This window comes from Pararge aegeria, chromosome 18 (assembly GCF_905163445.1).
Source record: "Pararge aegeria chromosome 18, ilParAegt1.1, whole genome shotgun sequence".
NCBI classification, from domain to species: domain Eukaryota; kingdom Metazoa; phylum Arthropoda; class Insecta; order Lepidoptera; family Nymphalidae; genus Pararge; species Pararge aegeria.
The window spans coordinates 12,426,773-12,450,590 of NC_053197.1; the positions used below are offsets into that span (position 1 = coordinate 12,426,773).

Below are 23,818 nucleotides of genomic sequence, written 5' to 3' on the forward strand. Positions count from 1 at the left end.
TCCTGGTGACACCCAACTTCCTAGGGTAGTGCTTGTGTTATGCAGGATTCTTAGCCACTATTACCACCTCGGTGGCCACCTTCGGCACTTATTTGGAAGCTCTGGGATTACCTAACAACCAGTGCCTCCAGAAGGCTCAATAGTGTAATACCTAGTGTAATACCAATTGCGAAGATTGCAGTAATAAATAAGCCTACACGTTCACAACGGCGTTATTTTCCCCGTACACCCGAGATTTGCGCCAAGTGTCCGGGTTGTTAGAGGAAAACAGTGTGGCGGCCCTAGTTACGAGTGGGGGGTGGGGGGCGGAAAGGGAAGGCGGTCATTCAGCGCAGCGGCGCGACGGACATCCGCCGCATAACAACTCGATCTAGCCTCACGCTTATAAATATCGCGTAGCGGACGAAATAGGGCGGCCTTTTTTAAAATTGACATTTAAATTAGGCAGAAAGAGTTAGCTTCTTTTATTTTGCTAGTAAAGTGAGCTTATTACCATCGCTTAAAATAGTTAGATTTTTTGTTCCACTACAATTGGCCTTTGACTTTAATCTCACCGATGGTAATTGATGATGCCGTCTAAGATGGTAATGGTTTAACCTGTTAGAGGTATGGCAGTCATATAACCAAACCCCTAATCGATTTCTACGCCGCTAAATCGCTTGGTGGCATGTCTTCGCGGCAGTGGCGTGCATAGAGGGTATGCATAGGGTATGCAGATGATATAAAGTGTAGAAAATCTCCAGTACGAGTTATAAATACTTAATTAATTTTATAACTCTTTTTTTTATAAGGCTTTTTATAACTCTTACAATGCTTATCCTTAAGTTTTTTATAACTCTTACTGGGAATTTTCTTCATTTTATATCATCTGCATACCCTGTGCATACCCTCTATGCACGCCACTGCTTCGCGGGTAGGGCACTAATTAGCCACAGCTTCCAAAAGACCAGACCAGAGACCAGAATTCCTCAATTGCCCCTGCCAGAGACCTCGAAACCGCTCTCCACTGCACTAGAACTTACGCCATAGTAACTGTGCATTTGTGAGGATAAAAAAACTACCTCTAATTCTTACTAACTGTGTACGCGAAACTAAACGCAGTTTATAGTGACAGCGCTGTGAATTTGACATTTGTGTTTTAGCGTCATTGTACGTCAATGTCAATTCTAGGCAATTTTAGGAGGGAAAAAGGACGTTGCGATTAATTTTCAACGCATTTATAAATTTCAAGGAGCTATAAACGTGAACCTTCTTTAACATTAAAAATTTAGTTTTGCTGCACCTGTCTAAACGTTAACGCAAGTACATTAACTTCTTCCTTTTAGCAAAAAATCACCGCTATCTGTTGTTCTGTTGTGTATTAGTCGAAAATATATTTAATGTAAACTAATTAGAAGTCTTAAAATAGAGCGGTCCTCTTGCAAGGCAAATTATATAATATAATGAAATGTAAATAATGATGTTGGAAAAGAGCAACTGCTGAGTTCCTTGCCGGCTTCTTCTCTGTAGAATCTGCCTTCAGTACCGGTGGTACAGTCACTACAAACAGACAGATTTTAAGTTTCAAAAGTGCTTATATTGGGCCTACTTGAAATAAATTAATTTTGATATATGAATTATGAATGTAAGATGGACATACGAGATATTATTATCCCACCGAAATGTTTAAATGGAAACTTAACAACCAACTTTAAACTATAAAGAAATGAAATCCGGTAAAGAATAGCATGTATGTGAAAATAAAGTCGTAAAATTGAAAGCAAGTTCTTGAAAAATGTGAATACACTTGGTATGAAACATTCGGGCGGAAGTCGCCGGCGCTGCTTCCTGCGACAGTTGTTAGCACCGCTGCGCCTCTTGCGGACACCACGACATCTATAAAGTTTATATATGTATATTCACATCTCACTACTGAGAAGTACTGTCTGAAACAAAGCAAATAGTGTTTTGAAGAGAAAACTTCTTTAGACATGTTAAGCGATTTTTAATAGGGGAAAAACTTATGGGTCCGCGTCACTGCTGACCTCGACATGCTCGTGTTCGTACGAATATATGCACTCACACCTTGGGTATACTCGATAATATCATAATAGACGTGTTTGAATTTTTGGACGGATAAAACTTGTGATTTCGCGATACCTGATTTAATTCTTTTTTATTCCACTAAATTTAGTTTTCCTCCTGTCAACAGTCCTTATGAATGCCTGGGACATTTTGTTTATTTTGTTACAAGTTGGCATATGACAGCAATCTTACCTTATGATAAGCGATGATGCAGTCTAAGCTGGAAGCGGCAGGTTAAGGGTACGGCAGATATATATACCCTTATATATACCCTTATATATACCCTTTCCTTTTATCGGCTTCTACGCGACATTGTGTCGGAAGGTTCGGCGGCACGGTTTTGGGTGGTAACTTGCCACGGCCGAAATTTATTGCTAACTCAAATTAGGAGGTTTAATAAATAGGTTTTAAGCTAAACCAGTTTCCAAAATACTGACTGGCATCCCTCAGTGGATCTAGACGATCAATACATAAAGTTTTCTCGTCTACCTAGATGACGGATGTATAATATTGAAGGTTTCCCGAAGGTTGCGAGCCTATTACTAAACCTCCACTGTCCCTATGTCCACCTGTCCGTCTTAATACTTCCATCTCGCAGATAGCCCGCTTTTATTTGTATTTTTGGGTTATAGTACCTACCTAGAGCCATTACGCTAAGCGACATTTCTATATCGTTATAATCGCCAAACGCCGGAAAAGCTTCAGCAGGTTTTCAAAAAAGGAACTGGTTAGAGATGGAGGCAGCCAGAAGTTTAACAACCGTTTCGATTTCAAAAGGCAATCGCTGATTGTGGGCATTGTGGGCGAATCAGTGGGGGGTGAAATTTTTAAACGCCACCCGTCTGGACCACCCCCTCGTTTGGGGAGGTTAACCCCGGACAGTACGTTAACTGTTGTATTTCGTTTTACTCGTGCGAATTTTGCCGAAGTAATTTCAGGCAAATGATGCTTAACATCTACGCCTCAGGTTGACTGGCATGGTGGCACTTTGCTGGACGCATTTAAAAAAAATGTTTCATACATGCTGAGTAGGTGACCCGTTGACCACAACGAAGCAACATACGCCTAAATTATTATTTTTTTTTCTTTTTCTCTGTCCTCTTGTAAATAAATATTTTTATTATTATTATTATTATTTTACACTGACAATGGACCGTGCTAGGTTTTAGATTACCACAAGTAAGCGTGTAAGATATTATACTAAGCCTAACCACACATGAAACCTCAGCGATGCCACAGAGCGATCAAATCGGATCACCCACACGTTATTGTTTAATTATCACTATTATCGCACTGCGACAAGATCTTGTCGTGTAATGAAATTACGCGGTATCTAAACACGAAGCCGGTGTACGGTTCGAATAAAAATTATTGAAGGTAATTATTATTTAAATAATTTTTAACTTAAAATTTGATATCAAGCAATGTATATGATACTGACAACTAACCTAATATACTTTTATAAAATTTAAAATAAAATCATAATATTTAATTTTTTATTTTTATTTTTAAGAATAACTTTATGAATGAAATAATCGTATTACGATAAATAGTTCGTATCGTAGTGACTCGCTTAAGTTGAACAAATAAATCAAATTGATTACTACGAGTACTTACAGTTTGGCATTACTTACGGGTAGTATTTCCCCTTTAGACGGTATATACTAATTCTTTTCTCTAGTAACTTACCCGTCTATACCCGGCTACCCCGATAATCCTTTTCAAAAGATATTATTAATAATCTATTATTTTTAGTACTCAAATATTTACATATTTTTTATAAAGTTAATAGTTTAAGAAAATTGAGAACTGATTAACCAGACAAGTCAACAAGTCTTGAGGCTGCCAAGAAACTACTTTGTATGCGAAAAAAAATAAAAAAAATATATCTCATCGTTTTACTATTATTGAAATATACTAAATTTTCGTTTGATAAACTTCAATAAGCAAATAAATATACAATATATAATATATTATATAAATATTTAATATACTTTAACAATAATTTAAATATGATAATTTAGAAAATAAAGACAAAATGACATCACATACAATACTTTTACTTCTATAAGCTCATGCTACTCTATTTCATTTAGTATTTTCGAAAAATGATATACTATTTGCTATTTTCGTTATTCTGTATAAAAAAGCTTTTGTTGCTGACGGTACTGTTTAGCTACCGAATTCTCTTTCGATTCCATAATGACTGATTATTGTATGTATGACAGTGACGGATTATGTACCGTAAGCAAATAAGTTAACGGGCCAATCGATTTTTCATCATGCGTAGCCAAACCTATAAGTAAGGATTATCCCACTTTTTCTTATGTTACATTTAAATTAATAATTTTATGAAGGCCATTTGTATAAGGAATTATGGACAATATTATTTCTTTTGGTACTTTACCGGCTACTAATCAAGAAACAAAAAAGTGTCTTTGAGTGAAATCAGTATTCTCTGAAAAAGGTACATTTTTGTAACTCGCTTTTTAATCTACCTTGCCTATACCTGCTTAGGTATGTTTATTTGTTAATGTTTGTCAATATTATAGATTAAATATTGAATATAACTTAAAATATTACAGATTAAAAAATAGAATAAAACTTCAAAAATATTCGTTTATTTATTAGATTCGTAAGTAAAATAAGATATTTCGTAATTTTTATTCTAAAGCTAACACTCTGATTACTTTTCTGACTAGCAATAAGTTTCCAACTGAGGGTGATCTTGTTTGGCACGGAAACCTCTTGGTCACTATCATCATACTATATATATACTCTATTTTTGAAGGAATTAAAAAAAACTCTTTACTTTGTTGAACTAATTGCTTAGTTTTCTCTTTAACAGTCCATTATCTATCTCGGAAAGTATTCATTGGATGCTCATAAAATTAAAATAAACATAAGAATGTAAAACTTTTCATACAGAAACTTGAAGGAGATATTGAATAACATCGCCTCAAAAACCTTTAGTTTTTGAAGTCGGTTGAAAGAAGATTTCTACTTATGGAAGTGTGTGATGACCAAGACGAATACAATGAACAATGCCTGGACAAAAAGGTCAAAATATATTGATATCGTGATATGCATTTATACAGCATGATCCGTTTACAGTTCACAGTTAATGTGTGAAAAGATGTAAAATTTCACGTCACAAGCATTTCTGCCTTTTTTGTGTTAACTGTTTAGATCAAAATAAATAACTATTTAAAGTTTTTACAGTTTTAAAACATAGAAACTCGCCCATACGACACTAAGCGTGAAACTTTTGTTGCTTAATTTTGATACAACACACAGCACATTTAAAACCAAACTGTTAACCAGCAATTCTAAATCAAAAATATTTGATGTATCAAATTCCACAATTAAACTTTTGGGCTATAAATAGTGAGTTGCGAAGCTCAAGTTGGGCATGTACACAATTTGGAGAACTAATGGATGTTGTAAAAAGGCGAACTCCTTCTGGGTCAACTAGAATCAAAGGGCCACATGGAGTAGCTTCTCAAAAACTGCACTAGACGGCGGAGTTTTAAAATGCCTCATTTCTTCTTTCTTAATAGGGAATAATGGTAATAAGATTTCTGTTTGATTAAATATAATATATTTTTAAAAAAACCTCTGTCTAGCAGTCAGCATCCATTGGTTAACATAATGACGATGATGATTTATTTTTAATAAAGTTCTCAAATTTGGAGCATGCTATATATTCGATCCGGTCGGTCACAGCACAATCTGACCGTTACATTTCAATAATCGTCTTAACATTCGAGATCGCTTATCGTGCCGCGCCCACCATAGCTAGTGATGATCCCTCTATCGATAACAATTTGGGTTTAAAATATTAAAGCTTCGTGCTTGAATTTCAATCAGCTTATTATCGATTTAATATTTCTTTATCATCCTTACAGATATCTAATAAATGTTGCCGGTCTAAAACTTTCATTATAAAATGGACATTTACGATCAAATTTACAAGCGCAGGTATTATTGACTTTTTTAACAGTGTGGTTCTGTTACGTATGTTTTGTACATTTGAACATAGGAGTAGTTTTCAAGATTCTCCAAATAACTAACATTTTGGATAAAAAATGTAGTTATTTGTTCAGTAATGAAAGTCACTTTATATTTAAATGTATCTTGTATGTGATGTTTCGAATAACTATATTATTACAGTATACCTACCAACAATTATAAATTTAGTGTCCCTAACAGTAACTGCTAGAAACTATTTATCAATTAATAAATAAACACAATATCATAAATAACCTCCTACCGATACAAAAATAGCACGCAAACGGGTCAAATTACAGTTGAGAAATCAGTGATATAAAAATAAAAGATTTAATAAATTTAAGAACCTCCGCCTCTTTTGAAAGTCGATTAAAAGCCAATAATAATTGATACAGCGGTATCGATTTATGACAATAATCTGATTAATTTAAGCTCCCATCACTATAAGCTCGTTGAGACACAATACAATGTGTCTATAATAAAATTTGCGTCGGCCTCACAATGAGCAATCAAATTACTGTCGAATCTCGGGAGGCGCAGCCCCGCTACGCGTCTTGACCACCGATACTTCTACTAATAAACATTATGTTAGTAGATTTATTAGCAGTATGCTTACTGATACTTTTGTTTGCAAAATATTTCGACGGAAATTTCACAAAAAAAACTTAAAATTCATCAAAATGTTATCCTAAATCTTTTAACACGGTTCAATCCACGCTTAAAGTCTAATAATTCAATAGGTCTAATCTATATTTTAGTGTTTTAGTGGGTAGGAAGTCGGTTATTTTATTTTTCTATTAAGAGAGAGGCACCAATCTCATAATAGCAAAATAGCCGACTTCTAAAAAAAAAAAAAAAAAGGTCTACTCTATAAGCTAAATAGTTCGATGATCATAACTCGCACTGTATTCTGCAACAAACCATTTTATTGCATGCATAAATTTGTTTACATTATTATTGCGATATTTGTGATAAATAACCTCTTTAGCGCAATGGTGATCAGGATTCTTAAGGATGATTCTTTACGATGTATGAGATAAATAAAACAGCTATTTAAAATTTGGATCCCAGTTTACTGGTTTTATTTAACTTACAGAAAAAAAATTAGGGCAAACAAAAATTCTTTGCATGCCTATGGCAATATCTTGTAGGTGATAAAAGTCAACATCGTCCGTTAAAACAATAGTAAATACTGTATGCGACACGTCGTTTATCAAAAGGCTTTCATTTTTCTCCCGGCGCGATAGTGTTACATATAGATTTCAATATCAACATTCTTAACCCAGGCGTGTGTACGTGATTCCGGCACGCGTATATTTCATAAGATTTTAGAGGTGCATGAATCACCCGGGACACGGAGGGGCTATCAGTCACGGCTGCCGACGCACCGAGCCCATGGACCTCCTGCTTAACATGCGTACCACGTGCGCACCCTGGGCCTACACCACGATATGTGAGAGCTATTACTAGACACTTTGCCCGCGTTAATATTCCTCTATATCTTTCATCGGAAACCGTTTCCATCTTCCGTATCTACGAGTATTACTTTAGCTAACACGTTTTTTCCTTGTTGCAGAACCGAGTAATTACGTCTGCTCGACGTGCAAGGCACGCGTGCATTCCGCCTGGCGACTGGTTCAGCACGTGCAGCACGTTCATGGTGTGAAGATTTACGTAGAGAGCATGCCACAGCAGATGCCGAATAAACAAAACCATTCATCATCGAGCACCTCCTCATCAAGCTCTGGTTGCTCGTCTACTGGTCCACCTCTGCCGCCTCCTTCATTACGCCATCACCCACTGTTACCCCCACCGGATATGCATTCGCCGTTCGGAGTCGGTGGCCTACTGCGGATGCCACTACCGGGTAGTTTACCACCACTTGCTCATCCATCGGTACCGCCAACGCCTCTATTTGCACGACCGAACCATCACGATCATAGATTTCGAATGGAACAGCTAGTTTCGGAACAGTTTCGTCATCACGGGCTCAATTTAGCTGCAGCAGCTGCTGCTGTTGCGGCAAATTCTCTTCCCCCACATCAAGCATTTCCTTCCCCAGCGGATAGACCACCCGTAGTTCCAACTTCTCTCACGGGTCGGGAAAGACAACCTCCCGTATCTCAACCCCTTTCATTAGAACCCCAGCTGGATTTTTACTCGCAGCGCTTGCGGCAACTGGCCGGTACGACCAGTCCAGGGGCGGCCACAGGCAATTCGAGCTCTCCTAGCCCCAGGAAGCATTCGCCGCCGTTCGCTTCCCCGTCGCCCTCCCGAGTCGGACAGACTCCACCGGCGGGCGCCGGACCCGGAACGGTGGACACCCCTCGAGAAGCCACTAAGCCTCACAGTTCGATATCACCCGAACGACGTAGTGAACCTCAGACTGCTGATGCACCACCTCCAGAACGGCCTTTGTCGACACCACCTGCCAAAAGAAATAATGAGGAAGCTCTCCATACTTGCGAATTCTGCGGAAAGAAATTCCGATTTGAAAATAGTCTAATAGTTCATCGGCGTACTCACACCGGTGAAAAACCTTTCAAATGCAACCAATGTGATGAAGCATTTGATAAGAATTCGAAGTTAAAAAAGCATTTGAAAATGCACCGAGGGTCCGATGCTAATACGGAGGACGGTGACTCTGGTGGTGATACCGGAGAAGATGATTCTGATGATGAATTGGAAGATGAGGAATTAGATGGTGAAGAAGAAGAAGAAAATGAAGATGGAGAAGACGTTGAAGAAGCTGAAGATTTAACAGTTTCAAATAGTAGTGCCCCCTCCGCTCCACCTCGAAAGCAATCTTTAGCAATACCAGCCCATCCTCCTTCTGCATCTGTAGTTGGAGAACTAATGGACAAGTTTGGTTTGTCTAATATTGCTCAATATAGTGAGGCCTTTAAACAAGCTCTCCAAGAATCGGGAAACTCGCTTAAATGGCAATTGGCAAAAGACCGGGACAATAATAATGGACCCCCTCCTGAAAAGCCTAACGGTATGCCGCCTACAGCTGCGTTACGATTAAAGGAGGAATTTGCTAAGATGCCGCCTCAACCACATCCCTTATTCAATCCTTTTGAAAATCCATTCGAAGCTTCCAAACGAATGAAACTAGATATGGAAAGAAATGAGGGATGGTGGTTACCAACTTTGCATGCACAGCGTCCCCCCGATAACATTTTCGACGGACTGAAGAATAGTGGCAATGGTTTGCTTCAAAATCCTCTTTTAAAGTCAAAAGAAGGGCGTCGCAATGACACGTGTGAGTATTGTGGAAAAGTATTCAAGAACTGCTCAAACCTCACAGTACATCGGCGATCTCATACGGGCGAGAAACCATACAAATGTGAACTATGTTCCTACGCATGTGCTCAGAGCTCTAAACTGACAAGGCATATGAAGACACACGGTAGACTTGGCAAAGATGTGTACCGGTGTAGGTTCTGTGAAATGCCTTTCTCAGTACCATCAACGCTCGAGAAACATATGCGTAAGTGTGTTGTGAATCAAAGTAATGGTGCTCCACTTGCTTTATCCGATGACTCTAACGCATGTCGTGATGAGGCTTCGTGACTCTACCCGTGGGGTGGTCTTCGCCTGCCACCACCCGCGCCACTCAGCCAGATCTTCTAGATCTAAACTTTTAAACGTGTTTCGTCGCTAGTACCTCTAAACACATATCGATTGCGTCTAGAGAGATATTTGTTCAATTTCTAGTCTTAAGGAATAAATTGTGGCGAAATTACTATTTAATATATCCATTGCAATATGAGCCCAAAAATCCTAGAATTGAAGGGCATTAATTTAAATGATAGATTTACCTTTAGTAACATATCTTTCGTGTGCGCCAGTGTTGAGAGTACCCGTTGCATTGTTGGTGTTAGTTCGTGAGAATTTTTGGTTATTTTCTTTGGAGGCTGTATTATGATCTTTACGTTACTGTATTATCTAACTTGTTTTGTCATGTTTTATTGATTGTATAAAGGAAACCAATGCCAAAGTTAGCTATGTTGATTTATCCAGTAGAACATTTAGATGTTAAGCTGTATAGTGTCAATTAAACCAGTTTTTTCAGTATTTCTAAGATCTTATGTAGCATTATGTGTATTTTTGGTTGTAAGTTGTTTCGTATTTCTAGGATATTATGTACAATATAAATGAAATGTTTCCTATTCTAGTTAAAACTTGTAAATACGATCGCTGTAAGTGTATTATGTAAATCGAGTACCTACCTATTGATGTTCATATTTATAGACAACAATAATTCGCAAATTATAAATTACTTTTCGGCAAGAACGGTGAGTTTCCTGTAATCGATAATTTAGCATTGTAGAAAGCAAAATTGGAATCGTTTATAATGGTAGGTGTTATTACCAGCAAGGTACTTTATATTTAACTAGTGATTAAATTTATTAAATTAAAATATCTTGTGAGGCATTTGATCTTCATTTCCAAGCTTTTGTTTCTAGTGAGACGGGAGCATGTTATTTTATTAAGACTGAAAAATATTCCAGTTTTGTTTTTATTGATGAATGTTTTCTTGTGATTCGTGGAAGACCTATCACTCGTACCTTTAGTCCAAGTGTGAACTCTTTCAGTATACGTACTTAATGTAAATTATGATAGAATTTATATTAGATAATTGTAAGTAAATTATAATAGATAACTCCATTTTGTCTCCTGAATCGATCTCCTTTATCTCTTTCTCATTTTTGTAAGTCTAGGACCTCTCTAGAAGCTGTATCTCATTAAATTTATATCATCTAGACAGGACCTAGTAGTTTTTTAAACTGCACTTGATAGGTATCAACTTTGTTGAACTTTTAGTGGTCTCTTAGACACTTTAGATCTTGTCCATAAGGGCGTATAATAATATGCACCAATGTTGAGTCCACAAGAAGTGGGAAGGGCGCACGGGCAAATATCGTGTATTTTATTGATTTCATTTCAAACTTCGTGTGCAATGCACGAGAGAGAGAGAGGTTATTTAAGCTCACCTGACACATTTCCCTTTCTGGACAAGGTTTAATCAAGAGTAATGGACCCTAACCCTAAAATAATTACTTGCAACTTATTCTACAAAAAGCAGGCTATCCTATAAGACTCCTACAAAAATTATACTGTTTGTATTTACGTTCGTTATATGTCATGGTAAACCGTTCAATTGTTTTTTTGAAAGAATATATGATTTTAGTTGTTTAATTTTTTTTATCTTGAATAACTAACTTCTTGTAATAGTATGATTATTTACCATCGCCTCTCTACGATACGGTAGTTGTAGTTTTATTAGTACAAATACGTAAAAAAAACCTGTTTTATAAATAATAACCCCTTTAAAGTGGTACTTATTTCGTAGAGGAGGTGGAATTTTTCAAGGATTTAGACTAAGGTCGACAAAATGGGTATGGAATAGAAAAACAAAATAAATAACTAAGACAAATTTTATTGTGTAATTACCTACGTGAAAGATGAACTGTTTTTATTATTTTTCATTTTTATTATTTTTATTTCAATAAATATCCACGATTTGTTAATCAAAATATGTGTTTGATTTAAAACCCCATAAAAAAAACTAAAGTTGGCATTTCTCTCAGCATGAGAGTAGGTAGGTAGCTACTTATTAATCCTTATTTCTTTGCTTATATTATGAATGTGAAAGTATGTTTGTTTGTTTGTTCTTCCTTTATGCCCTAACTAAGTATATAATCAACAAGGTATTTGGCATAGAGTTAGTTAAAAGGACGGAGAGTAACAAAGATTTTCCACGGGATTTGTAAAAAAAGCGAAATTTTCCACAAAAAGTGCCATAAATACTAATTGGTTATAGATTCAGGAAAAAATATTGCAGAAATATATTTCCAAATACATGATTCCTCATTTAAAACCTTTTTTCAATTAAAATACTCAATAGTTTAGTCACCCCATCGAAAAAAGAAAGAAATGTTACAACTAGCCCCTAATATATTCGGAAGAAGAACGCGCGCAACTACTCGCTAACGAGTGGCCGTATTGTAATGTTATAATATTATGGTTTAAAATCCGTGGAAATAAAATCGGATCGATTACAAACCCACCTACCAATAAAAAGTCGATGTGCATGATTGGAATATATTTCTATTCAATAATTCACAAGTTGCTTTAATATGAGTAAACCTTAATAACAATCTAAGTAGAAGTGTGTGTGTTACAAGAATGTTCTTAATAACTTTGGTCTCATTGCCCGACGCCTGCCCAGTAACCTGGATAAACTTATATTTTTAGGTAAGCTGGAGGGGTAAAAAACCACGTGGCCGATTACCTCGTCGTTGGTCTGACCAGGTGAAGACCCTTCCTATTACAGTAGCTATCTTAAAGGGCTAGATAGCACAGGATGGATAGCTGTAATAAAAGACCGCTAGGAACGTAATATAAGCCTTGCGATAGTGGGATTTTGTTATCTTCCTACTACCCTCATATTTTTGTACAATGTTTACAGATAGCTGCACTGCCTATTAAAGGAATATTGGTATTTCTTATTATGTTTATTTGATTAAGCACGATCTATATTGCTTTGTTATAAGTGCAATGTTAGCAAACCTACTCTAATTACTGTGGAATGCACTCCCAATAAGCATACGACAGTAAAGGTCACTTGACATATTCAAAAATGCTGTTAAAGTCCATTATCTTGAGCAATAAAGACGACAGTCATTAAATCTTACTCATATATAAGTATGTATCGTATGTTTTAGTATATTTTACTTTATAATTTTTTATATTTATAATTATTAGTATTTTATGTGTGTAATCTGGATAAGTGTTAGTGTGTAATTGTTCGTAATTATGTATATAATAATACACCCCAACAATCGGTTTCCCTTGGTTATCCTAATCCTAAGGTTGCCTGGAAGAGATCGCTACTAAGCGATAAGGCCGCCCTTTGTATCCTACTGTTTAAGTTTATTTTTGTTGTGTCCATTGTTTTTTTTCCTATTTGTGGTGTACAAATAAAGTGTATAAATAAATTGTTAAAAAATAAATAATCATGTAATAGCCTGTAAGTTTTCATGTCAGTGAATATTTTCTTATGAAAACAATAAATCTCTTCAGTAATGACGAAAACGACGAAGAAGAAGTTTTTATTAACTACCTATAACATACATATATATAGGTTTAAGGTATCATCATCATATCAACCCACTACCGGCCCACTACGGGGCACGGGTCTCCTTCCATAATGAGAAGGGTAAGGCCGTAGTACACCACGCTGGCCCATTGCGGGTTGGTGGACTTCACCAATCTTTGAGAACATTATGGAGAAATCGCAGGCATGCAGGTTTCGTCATCAAGTGATATTTTAATTGCTTAAAAACCGCACATTCCTTAAAGAAGTTAGAGGTGATTCGAACTCGGTTCTCCGACCGACTGGGCTATCACCGATTCAATAGGTATACAATACTAGTTATAAAGATGTGCCATCGGAAAAAGAACTTTCATGTCGAGCGCTATGACTGATAATATAACATCTGATCCCATTGAAATCCTACCTGCGTACTAAATGCGTTTTGCGGAGGAATTTATAAAATTTCGAACTGTAATTCTTTAAAATGAATATTAATTTGCTATAGTCCGAGAAAATTCTGTGTATTTTATAATTTCTTCAATCTTTATAGTACAGACCAAACTAATCTGCCGTATACACACATTTTGTTCCGATCGGGAGCATCCTCAGTGAAATTAATATCCAAATGATACATGTGTAAAAAACTACTACTAAACAACTAAGTACACGTAGAATCTGCCTTACGAACCGGTGGTAGAGTCACTACAAACAGACAGACTTGACGTTTCAAAAGTACCTACTTGAAATAAATGAATTTTGAATCATCGACCTTAGGAGAGCTCTGGTCATAAAAGTGGGAAGTTCTAGTTTCGACGCCTGGAAATGGCAATCGGTCAATGTAAATCTCCTGAATTTTCTCTCATCTACTATGACACTTCGTTCGTGGCTCCTTAACACCCTACCGACAATGACGTGCCACCAAGCCAACGCATGGCTATAATATAACTATAAACCCTAATAAGTTAAGCCGCTACCATTTTAGACTGCATTATTGCAACAATGTAAAGGGGTAAGCGCCGTTGGCCACCACTCTGTCCCTGAACAGATTGGTGGATATTAACTTAATTTAGATAAAAAAGTTAACAATGTAGAATATCTACTTTATAAAAAGTCAGTATTGATTTCGTTTGAGGAATTGAGATTCCATAAAAAATATAAATTAGTATGTTTTCCATTAGACACTTAGGTACTATCACTATGCTTTACAAAGGCTACAGGTATTATTTGACATGAAGTACCTACCTACAAAGTTCGTTCAAATTCAAGTTTGAAGGTAGGACACAAATTTACTTAACATTAGTTGTAAGTATACAGTGGTATACGAACGAAGTCGCGATGGCCTCTAGCCTTTATAATATACCTAATTATTATGTAGTACTCGTCGCATTTTTCGCGTAAAATTTTTGCAGTCCTGACAATATTATTATATGTTCAGGCTCCAAATAGTTTACACGCTATTTTTATCTGCCTCGTCATACATACTCCGACAGAAACCTAAAGAAAAAAACGTACGATAAAAACCTTTACTTACCTATAAGAATAACCGACCGACTTTTCTAATAAGTACCTAAGTAGATAGGTATTTCTGCGTAGTAGACATTTTAAATATAGGTATACCTGTTTATTAATTTAATAGGTAGTTAGTTACCTGCCTAATAAATTCACAAATAAGATACATACCTCAGATGAGAATAGATGGATGAAAACAAGAAATAAAGATGGATCAAAATATTTTAATGTACAAACTTGTAATCCTTACCTCGTGCCTTCATTTGCATTTAGAAGTTGATCGTCTTAAAGCTGGTCTTATGAGGCTAATATTCATGATTATAAAATAAATAATATGAGGTACTACTACTAATAAAATATTATGAGGTAAATAAATAACGCGACTTGATTTTGCAACTTAGCTTTAGGAATAAGAACACTGGATACTAGCGCCATCTGTTAGTGAGTAGCCTAAACATCCAAACAGAAAATGAATTTGATATGCCGACAGTCTGCTTACAATGCATAGATATTCTTGCACAGTGTTCTAAATTATTATTTAATTAACAAAAGTTGTTTATTTTATTTTATAAACAGAATTTTGAAGAACATTAATTTAACGTACTGCCGTATCGTAGGTAGATAATATTTTATTAGGATGACTTGAAATTTTTAATAGTAAGCTGATACGAAAGTTGTTTATTTGTTGTTCAAATTGATAGGTACATTACTTACCTCATTATTACTAAAGGTACTTTTACATACAAGATATTACACAACTTGTTAGGTGAACTGTACTTAAAATTCTTATTAAAACCATGTTACTTCTTAAATATTATGGATCATGTTAGAGTTTTCATCGGGTTATTGGACTTTATATGTTAGTTCTGCAAAGCTGCACTAGATGGCGACTGTTTTGAATTAAATTATAATTGAAGTGAGATGTCGCTGTTAAATTGTCGTTATTAAATTAATAGTGTTACTTGCATAAAATGCAGAGTCGCGCAGTAACTAAATACGTTTTAACTTTTTAACTTAAAGAAAATCTACCTACTTTATTTACAGTTGTCACCGTAACTGCACTAAGCTAGAATAAAATGAGATATCTACTATAGACACAGAGTTAAGAACATACGGAAACCGTGTACGACTAATATTGAAGCATCTAAAACCACTCCACTTTGGAATGGTTTCTCGAACAAACGGTTAGTCACTTATACCATTTAGCAGATGACAGTCATTATTTTACCTCTAATGTTCTAAGCGTTGACCATAAAATGTGAAAATAGGAAAAAGTATGTTAGTTAGCAACATTCCGCGAGTGTGAAGTTAGAGTTTTTGGACACAATTCACTGCATAAAATAATAGCTGTATGAAGAATTTGTATGTTCTTAAATCAGTGACTATAGATAATAAAGCAAGAATGTTTAGCTTTCACTTGAAAGCAAAAAAAAAACATCTTTATCTATATTTTGTAAAACGTATAGCTAGCTAGTAGGTAACGTTTAGTAGGTAATTAGTAGGTAACCTTTAAGTAATGTAGTGGATGGCTTTTAATTTTTCTTATGACTTAATAAAAAGGTTTTAATTTACCTTATAATAATGTATTATCACATTCTGGTGTTGCTTTTTTTGTTTTTTTTTTCAGGGTTTGGCATTTGTGTACACTCTGATATTAAAAAGTCCTTGCTCGTATTTTGTATTAATAACAACGGTAACTAAATAAAGTGCAGCGAGCACTCTAGGTACCTATAGTATATAAATACTCCTGCTATAATAATAGTGTGTAGTTTGTAGTACACCCACAGGTATCAAGTAATTATATAAAAATAAATATAAGGAAATTAATCCAATGAAAAGACAATTATTTACATTTTTAAGATTCTAACTATCTATTTCTAACGATCCTAATAATCGCGATGCACCAATAGGTATTCGGTATAGATACTTTTGCGTGTGCCGAGGTTAAGTGCCGAGTCTTGGGAGTAGTCTGATTTTGAGCATGCATCCGCGGCCGATTTAAAATCGCGTCAACCGTCTGATGAAACGAACTATAAATGAATGTAAACTATAAAATGAATGAGTAAATAGGTGGAACCTAAATCGTCTTGGTTCCCAAGAATTCAAACTTCCGGATCAACGATCCTACAGAGACACATTCCGTTCAACTAATTACGTAAATTCAAGTCGTAGTGTTAAATATTACATTCCGTAATGTCTTGTATTACGGAATATTACCGTCCGTAATATTTAAAGTTCCATTTTTGAACCGCCCGGCTCCCTCGCGGCTGACCACGGAAATATTAATAAAGTACAAACAAGATTTAACCCTTCCATTGTTTAATTATCAAGTCGCATTGCAGTCGTCTGTGGTACGATTTACCCACCTACCTATCTTGTGTTGAATGTTTATGAATTCTGCGGGAATTGCGTTGTTTAATTTAATAAGTTTTGTTTATTTTCTTCTTTTTTTATTTAGAACTTGAGCTTGACAATTTCTAGTTGCAACTGTCAAGTTGTAATATTTTACCCAAAGTTCAAAAATAGAGCTTAGGACACGGCTTCTTTTTTATTTATTCTTTAGTGGGTGACGACTATCATGTTAGAAACTATATACCTAATACAGAACTTAAAATTTTTTTAAACTTTCAGTTGTCTGTCTGTCTTTTTGTTTTCAGTTTATTGTCAAATCTCCAGAATCTCCAGATACGCTTATATTGACGGGATTTTTATAGACAGAGAAGACAATACGAGGAATAAAATAAGATACTTTTTGTTCGGATTTCTACCTCTAGAGTGATGAAATGGGAGTAAAAAAATTATGAAACGAAAAGTTTCAACGTAAGGGACATAGAAATGTATAAGGTAGGTTGACTTTACGATTTTGGCATTATTTAATGGCATTTTTTAAGAAAGATTTTATCTTAAATCTACCCCAAAAGTGATGAAACAGGGTTTTTGGGTTAGTATAAGAAAGTAATAGATTTTTTTCAAGGCAAATTATCTGCATAGTTTGAAATAAAATACCTAAGCGTTTTTCTAAACAATCCTCATGGTAAAACCTATGGGAAAATTTTACTTATGCAAGTGTCACAAATTGTATGCGAAGGAAGTCGCGGTCCACCATTAGTTTTTCGGTAATCCAATAAGTAGAATCTGAGCAGTGAAACTCCATAGTGTTAAATTTTATTTAAGTGTGTATGTGTGAGAAGAGTGCAATTAATTGTAAAAACTCTTTCACAGCATTTCAATCTTTATATACTAAGGCATAAGAATGACAAACGTTTACAAACATGTGAGTGACCGTATAAAAATCTTATTGGAATGAATTGGGCCCTCAATTGGAATGCCCCCGTGGCGACCCTCCTATGATGACCAATGGGTATTTTAAGCCCCACCCCTTTCGGACAGCGGCCAGTTTAGGGTTGGAACTTTTATACTGATTTGTAGTTTGATCGAAAACTACTTATTTAAAATGTTGTGTTAAAAAATGTGCAGATTTTATTTAGGTCTTGTGCTGAAGGTTTTTTATTTGTGATTTATTGCGAGTTAATTTTAAAAGGATGAACGTAAGTACACTTTACCTGGTTCCTTATTTTAAATTAAAATTATATGTATTTCTTTTTTACATTATAAGCAACCTTATGGTAAAACCCTATTAGAGGTATGGTATACGTTAAACCCATGCCTCTATTCGGTCTACGCGGCATCGTACCGGAACGATCAGTCGCTTGGCGGTTCGTCAAAATGTGAAGGTCTGTCTTCTTGTTTATTCAATTCTTTTGTTCAGCATAACCACTGAACCGATCTGATTAAATAGGTATAGTAGGTAGACATAATAATAATAATTTATATACTACGACAACGCACACATCGCCATCTAGCCCGAAAGTAAGCGTAGCTTGTGTTATGGGTACTAAGATGACTGATGAATATTTTTACGAATAATATACATAAATACTTATAATATACATATAAACACCCAGACACTGAAAAACATGCATGCTCATCACACAAACATTTTCCAGTTGTGGGAATCGACCGCCTTGGACTCAAAAAGCAGGGTCGCTGCAAACTTCGCCAATCGGGCGTCATATTACAAATCAAAACATGATTTAAAAAAAACGAAATTCCAAATTCATTTATTTAAAGTTGGCCAAATATAAGAACAATTGAAACGTCAAGTCTGTCTGTTTGTAATGACTCTACCACCGATTCGGAAGGCAGATTCTACCGAGAAGAAGGTGGCAAGAAACTCAGCAGTTGCTTTTTTCAACTATTTACATTTTACACAAATAATAGTACTAGTAGTGGTAGGTTGTGTTATGTGTACTTATAAAAAAAATGACAGGAGCAAATTGGGAATTTATGATTAATGAATTTACTCTGGTCTGGTCTGGTGAGAGGCTTCGGCCGTGGCTAGTCTGTCGCCTCGAAATCGATTAGGGTGACGACTGACGAACAATACTCCCTAACAGGTTAGCCTGCTACCATCTTAGACTGCATTATCGCTTACCACCAAGTAAAATTGCAGTCAAAGGCTAACTTGCAGTGGAATAAAAAAAACAAATAAATATTTTATGAATAATGAATGAATGAATACACTTTTATAGTACCTACACCAAAGAGAAAAAGTAGTTACTGAGATATAAATACATATCAAGAGAGTACAATTTGGTGGCCTTATCGCTACATAGCGATTTAATATACCTACATAAACACTTATATAACAGATAAACACCAAGAAACTGAATGTTCCAACTGTGGGAATCGAACTCGCAGCTGCGGACTAAAAGAGCAGGGTCACTGTCCAATGCGCCAATAGGCCATCGTATAAGTACTTAGCCCATATACCTAAAGAGGTAATTTTGCTAACATCTTAGCGGTGGTTTCAAAGACGTTTTAGATTAATTTACTTTTATTTTGGAACATAACTTATTTTTTTTTAATTTTTAGCAATATATTTACGATTTTTTTTGTTTTAAGATTAACAAAAAGGAGAAATTATTATTTCTGCATTGTCCGTTAAAACTTTTACCATCTGCTATTTGGACAATGCAACTTTTTTGCCACGCAGTGCAATTTGCAAAATGCAAAAGGGTGACATCTTTATAATAACATTAAAACTGGTTTTCAGCAATAATTGCGAAAATTTTTAATAGTTTGAAATATTGAGCAGCTGCTATCCATATCGACTAAATAATGTTTAAATGTGAAAGTGTACTTGTTTGTTTGTTCGTTTACTTGTGTTAAGAATACTATTAAATCCAAACCAGTGACAAAAAAATCTCTCGCGGTCCCTCGGGCCATAACTGATCTTGAAGCAGTCTGTGTAAACCTTTATGGCAAATTTTACTCTGTAAATCATCATCATCATCATCGTATTAATCCATTACCTGCCCACTTCAGGGCACGGGTCCTCTCCCACAATGAGAAGGGATTAAGGCCGTAGTCCACCACGCTGGCCCACTGCGGTTTGGTGGACTCCACATACCTTTAAGAAAATTATGTAGAACTCTCAGGCATGCAGGTTACCTTACGATGTTTTCCTACGCCGTTGAAGTGATATTTTAATTACTTAAAACGCACATAACTTAGAAAAGTTAGAGTGTGTGCTGGGATTCGAACTCGGCCTCCCGAAAGTGATGCGAATAACTAAAACCCTAAAGACTTCTAAATAATAAAACCTTTTATACCAATGAACACACTTTTTAAAAACTATTCAATAGAAATAACTCATCGGAACACCAACAATACAGAAATGATGTAACGGCGGATATTTAATAATAAATAATAAAATTTTATCACACAAAAGTACATTTTACCCCGCGTACAGCACGCGTGGGGTTACAGTTTTAACAGAAAAATGGGGAATTGGGTCGAAAAGGTCATCTTATTTGGGGCTCGCATTGAAGGGTTAAAACGCCCTAATAACTGGCCTGCGCAGGGCGCACCTAATGTATGCTTTGCCGACTGGTCTTTCCGTGGACCGGCCATGTGCCTTACTTGCATAATTGTTTATTGACCCAGCTTGAAAGCTTCGTCGTTTCCTCTTAAATATGAAGAGTGTGCTCAGGAGCTTTTCGATTTGGTTAAACCATCTCCTGTCTACCATCAAACTGCGAGGTACCGAAAGAATCTGCACCGTTACGTTGTTGAAATAACATCTACACGTAGGACCTTTTTGCTTCTTCCTTGCTGATCAAAGGCAAATGCCTGGAATGCCCTCCCATCTTCCGTCTTCCCCGATACCTATAATCTGGGTACCTTAAAATCTAGAGTGAATGGGCATCTTCTAGGCAAGCGCGCTCCATCTTAGGCTGCATCATCACTTAGCATCAGGTGTGATTGCGGTCAAGCACTTGTCTATATATTAAAAATTAAAAAAAAAAATATACAATTTTAGTTTTATCCTAGTAGTGTTAGCAAATCTGCCTTTGTATGTACATTTGGTTAAAGATAAAAAGGGATTCAGACTGGTCAAAATTATGCATAATCTGTGGTCTGTGTGTAATTAGGTATTCAAAATGACAGGAACCCAGATCAAAAAGAAAGGTCATATAAAATTACTGGAAAAATAGTGGTACAGGGACAGAAAGTAAAAATTATCCGTAATCTGTGGTCCGTATAAGTTGGAGTAATTATTCAAAATGACAGGAACCCAGATCAAAAAGGAAGATCATATAAAATTGAGAGAAAAATAGTGGTACAGAGACAGAAGGTTAAAATTATCCGTAATCTGTGGTCGGTATAAGTTGGAGTAGGTATTCAAAATGACAGGAACCCAGATCAAAAAGGAAGGTCATATAAAATTGCGGGAAAAATAGTGGTAGGTACAGAGACAAAAGTTTGAAGGGAAGATTTATGGAGGGTAGAGGTAAGGAGAGTCATCTTATATGGGAGAAAAGTTGAAAAAGTGTCCAATGTATGCGCTAAATAACAGTTCAAAAATCCTCCACAATGGCGCTGGTGGATGCACAGGGTATGGTATGAATGTAGCAATCGTAGATGAATTGAAGTATGCCGAGTTAAAAAATTTAATGTCATTATCGACTAAAGTAGTTAATTATTGAGAATTTCAACAACTTGCGTTGTACAAAATATTGTGGTAAATATAACCTTACTTCCTTGTATCCCCATACTTCCTTGTTTATTTTTTTAAGCCTTCTCTAACAATATTTATATTTGGCGCTTCTTTTAAGAGTTACCCTGATGCAAATGTGGCGCCATCCTAATTTAATACATTTTGACGACACTTTTTCATATACACAGATGACTCTCCTTACCTCTACCCTCCATAGGAAGATTGAAGAAGTTATCTCTTTGTAGTTAAAAGTGTGCTATAAGTACAGCTAGCTTGATGTTTAAGTTTATAATGTGGTATGTTATAATTAGACATACTAAAACGATTAAACTTTGTAACATATGAATATGGGATTTCTTTTAGTCATCATCATCATCATCAAAGCTCTACAGCCCTGGGTGGGCCTTGGCTTGGTCAAGCATATTTTTCCATTTGAGGCGGTCAGAAGCTGCTTCTTTCCAGCTCCGAACTCCCAGAACCCTCATATCCCTCTCAACTCCATCACTCCACCGACCCCTAGGTCGTCCTCGGCTTCTACGCCCCTCCAAAGTGCCCTCCATCAACCTCTTTGGCGCTCTCGTGCCTTCCATGCGTTGCACATGCCCTGCCCATTGCATTCTTAACAGTTTGATAGTTCTGACGACATTCGGTTCTTTAAATAGTTCGTATAGCTCGTGATTATACCGAATGCGCCAAAAACCATTATCCTGCATAGCACCAAACACTCGTCGCAAGACCTTTCGTTCGAAAATGAGCAGACTGTTTTCGTCTTTCTTGCTTAAGACCCAACATTCTGCGCCATATGTAAGTATTGGCCGGAGCAAGGTCTTATAGACGAGTATTTTCAGACTTCTCGACAGAATCTTTGATCGAAGATAAGGTAAAAGTCCGAAGTAACATTTATTTGCCGATGTGATTCTCCTGTTAATTTCAGATGATATTTCGTTGTCCGCCGTGACAAGAGAACCAAGATATACGAAATCCCTAACTGTGGCGAAGGTGTTCGTGCCAATTTTAATACTTTCTTCGAGTGGGGTTTTTTGGACGCTTAAAACCGGCATGTACTTAGTCTTATCTTGGTTGACACACATTCCCGCTGCTTGGGTTGCACTCTCTAGTGCTAGGTACGCATTGTTCAGGGCTTGTCGAGATCTGCTTACAATGTCCAAGTCATCGGCGTATCCTAAAACCTGAACAGATTTATAGAAAATGGTGCCGTCTTTTTCAATTTTTGAAGCTTGCATACATTTGTCTAGCACAATATTAAAAAGCAGGCAAGATAGCGCATCACCTTGTCGTAAACCGTCATTCACCAGAAAGGAGTCCGAGAGGTCTGCTTGGATTTTTATTCTGCAGTCTGTTTTTTCGAGGGTCATTCTTGTCAAAGATATCAATTTCGGTGGTATGTTGATGTCTTTCATGGCTTGGATTAGGAAGCTTCTATGTACACTATCATAGGCAGCTTTAAAGTCTATGAACAGATGGTGGGTGTCGACATTAAATTCTCGAGTCTTTTCCAGAATCTGCCGCAGACAGAATAGTTGGTCGGTAGTGGATCTATTTGGCCGGAATCCACATTGGAATTCCCCTAATAAGGGCTCAGTGTACTTTAATAGCTTGTCATACAGAACGTTTGCAAAGATCTTATAAGCTACATTGAGAAGTGAAATACCCCTGTAGTTAGTGCACTCCAGCACATCACCTTTTTTGTGTAATGGAGATATGATCGCTGTTTTCCATTCATCGGGCAATCTTTCCTTACTCTATATTTGATCTATAAGAGTATGAATTTCTTTGTGAAGTCTCAGTCCTCCGTATTTAATTAGCTCGCCTTGTATATTATCAGAACCTGGCGATTTATTGTTTCTAAGGCGCTGGATTGCTCGTTCAACGTCTTCGAGGGTTGGTCTCGGTAGCTCATTATTATCGATATTTAGGTCAAGTTCGGGAGTGGCTGCCAGGGGTTTAGGAGTATTTAAGAGGTTAGCTTAGGTTAGGATTTCTTTTAGTACCTACATTAAAACCCTAAACAACTCTAATGAATACCGATAAATTATATCGAATAT

General features: G+C 36.2%; 1 protein-coding gene across 1 annotated transcript in view; it reads left to right on the forward strand.

Moving 5' to 3' along the window:
• Window positions 1-10,739, forward strand: part of LOC120631488 (B-cell lymphoma/leukemia 11A) — a 58,288-nt gene extending 47,549 nt beyond the window's left edge. Inside the window, exon 5 of the mRNA XM_039901098.1 lies at window positions 7,652-10,739. Coding sequence (XP_039757032.1) covers window positions 7,652-9,651 — 2,000 coding nt within the window. The 3' untranslated portion in view covers window positions 9,652-10,739. The remainder of the gene's footprint in view (window positions 1-7,651) is intronic.
• The last annotated feature ends 13,079 nt before the right edge of the window (window positions 10,740-23,818 follow it).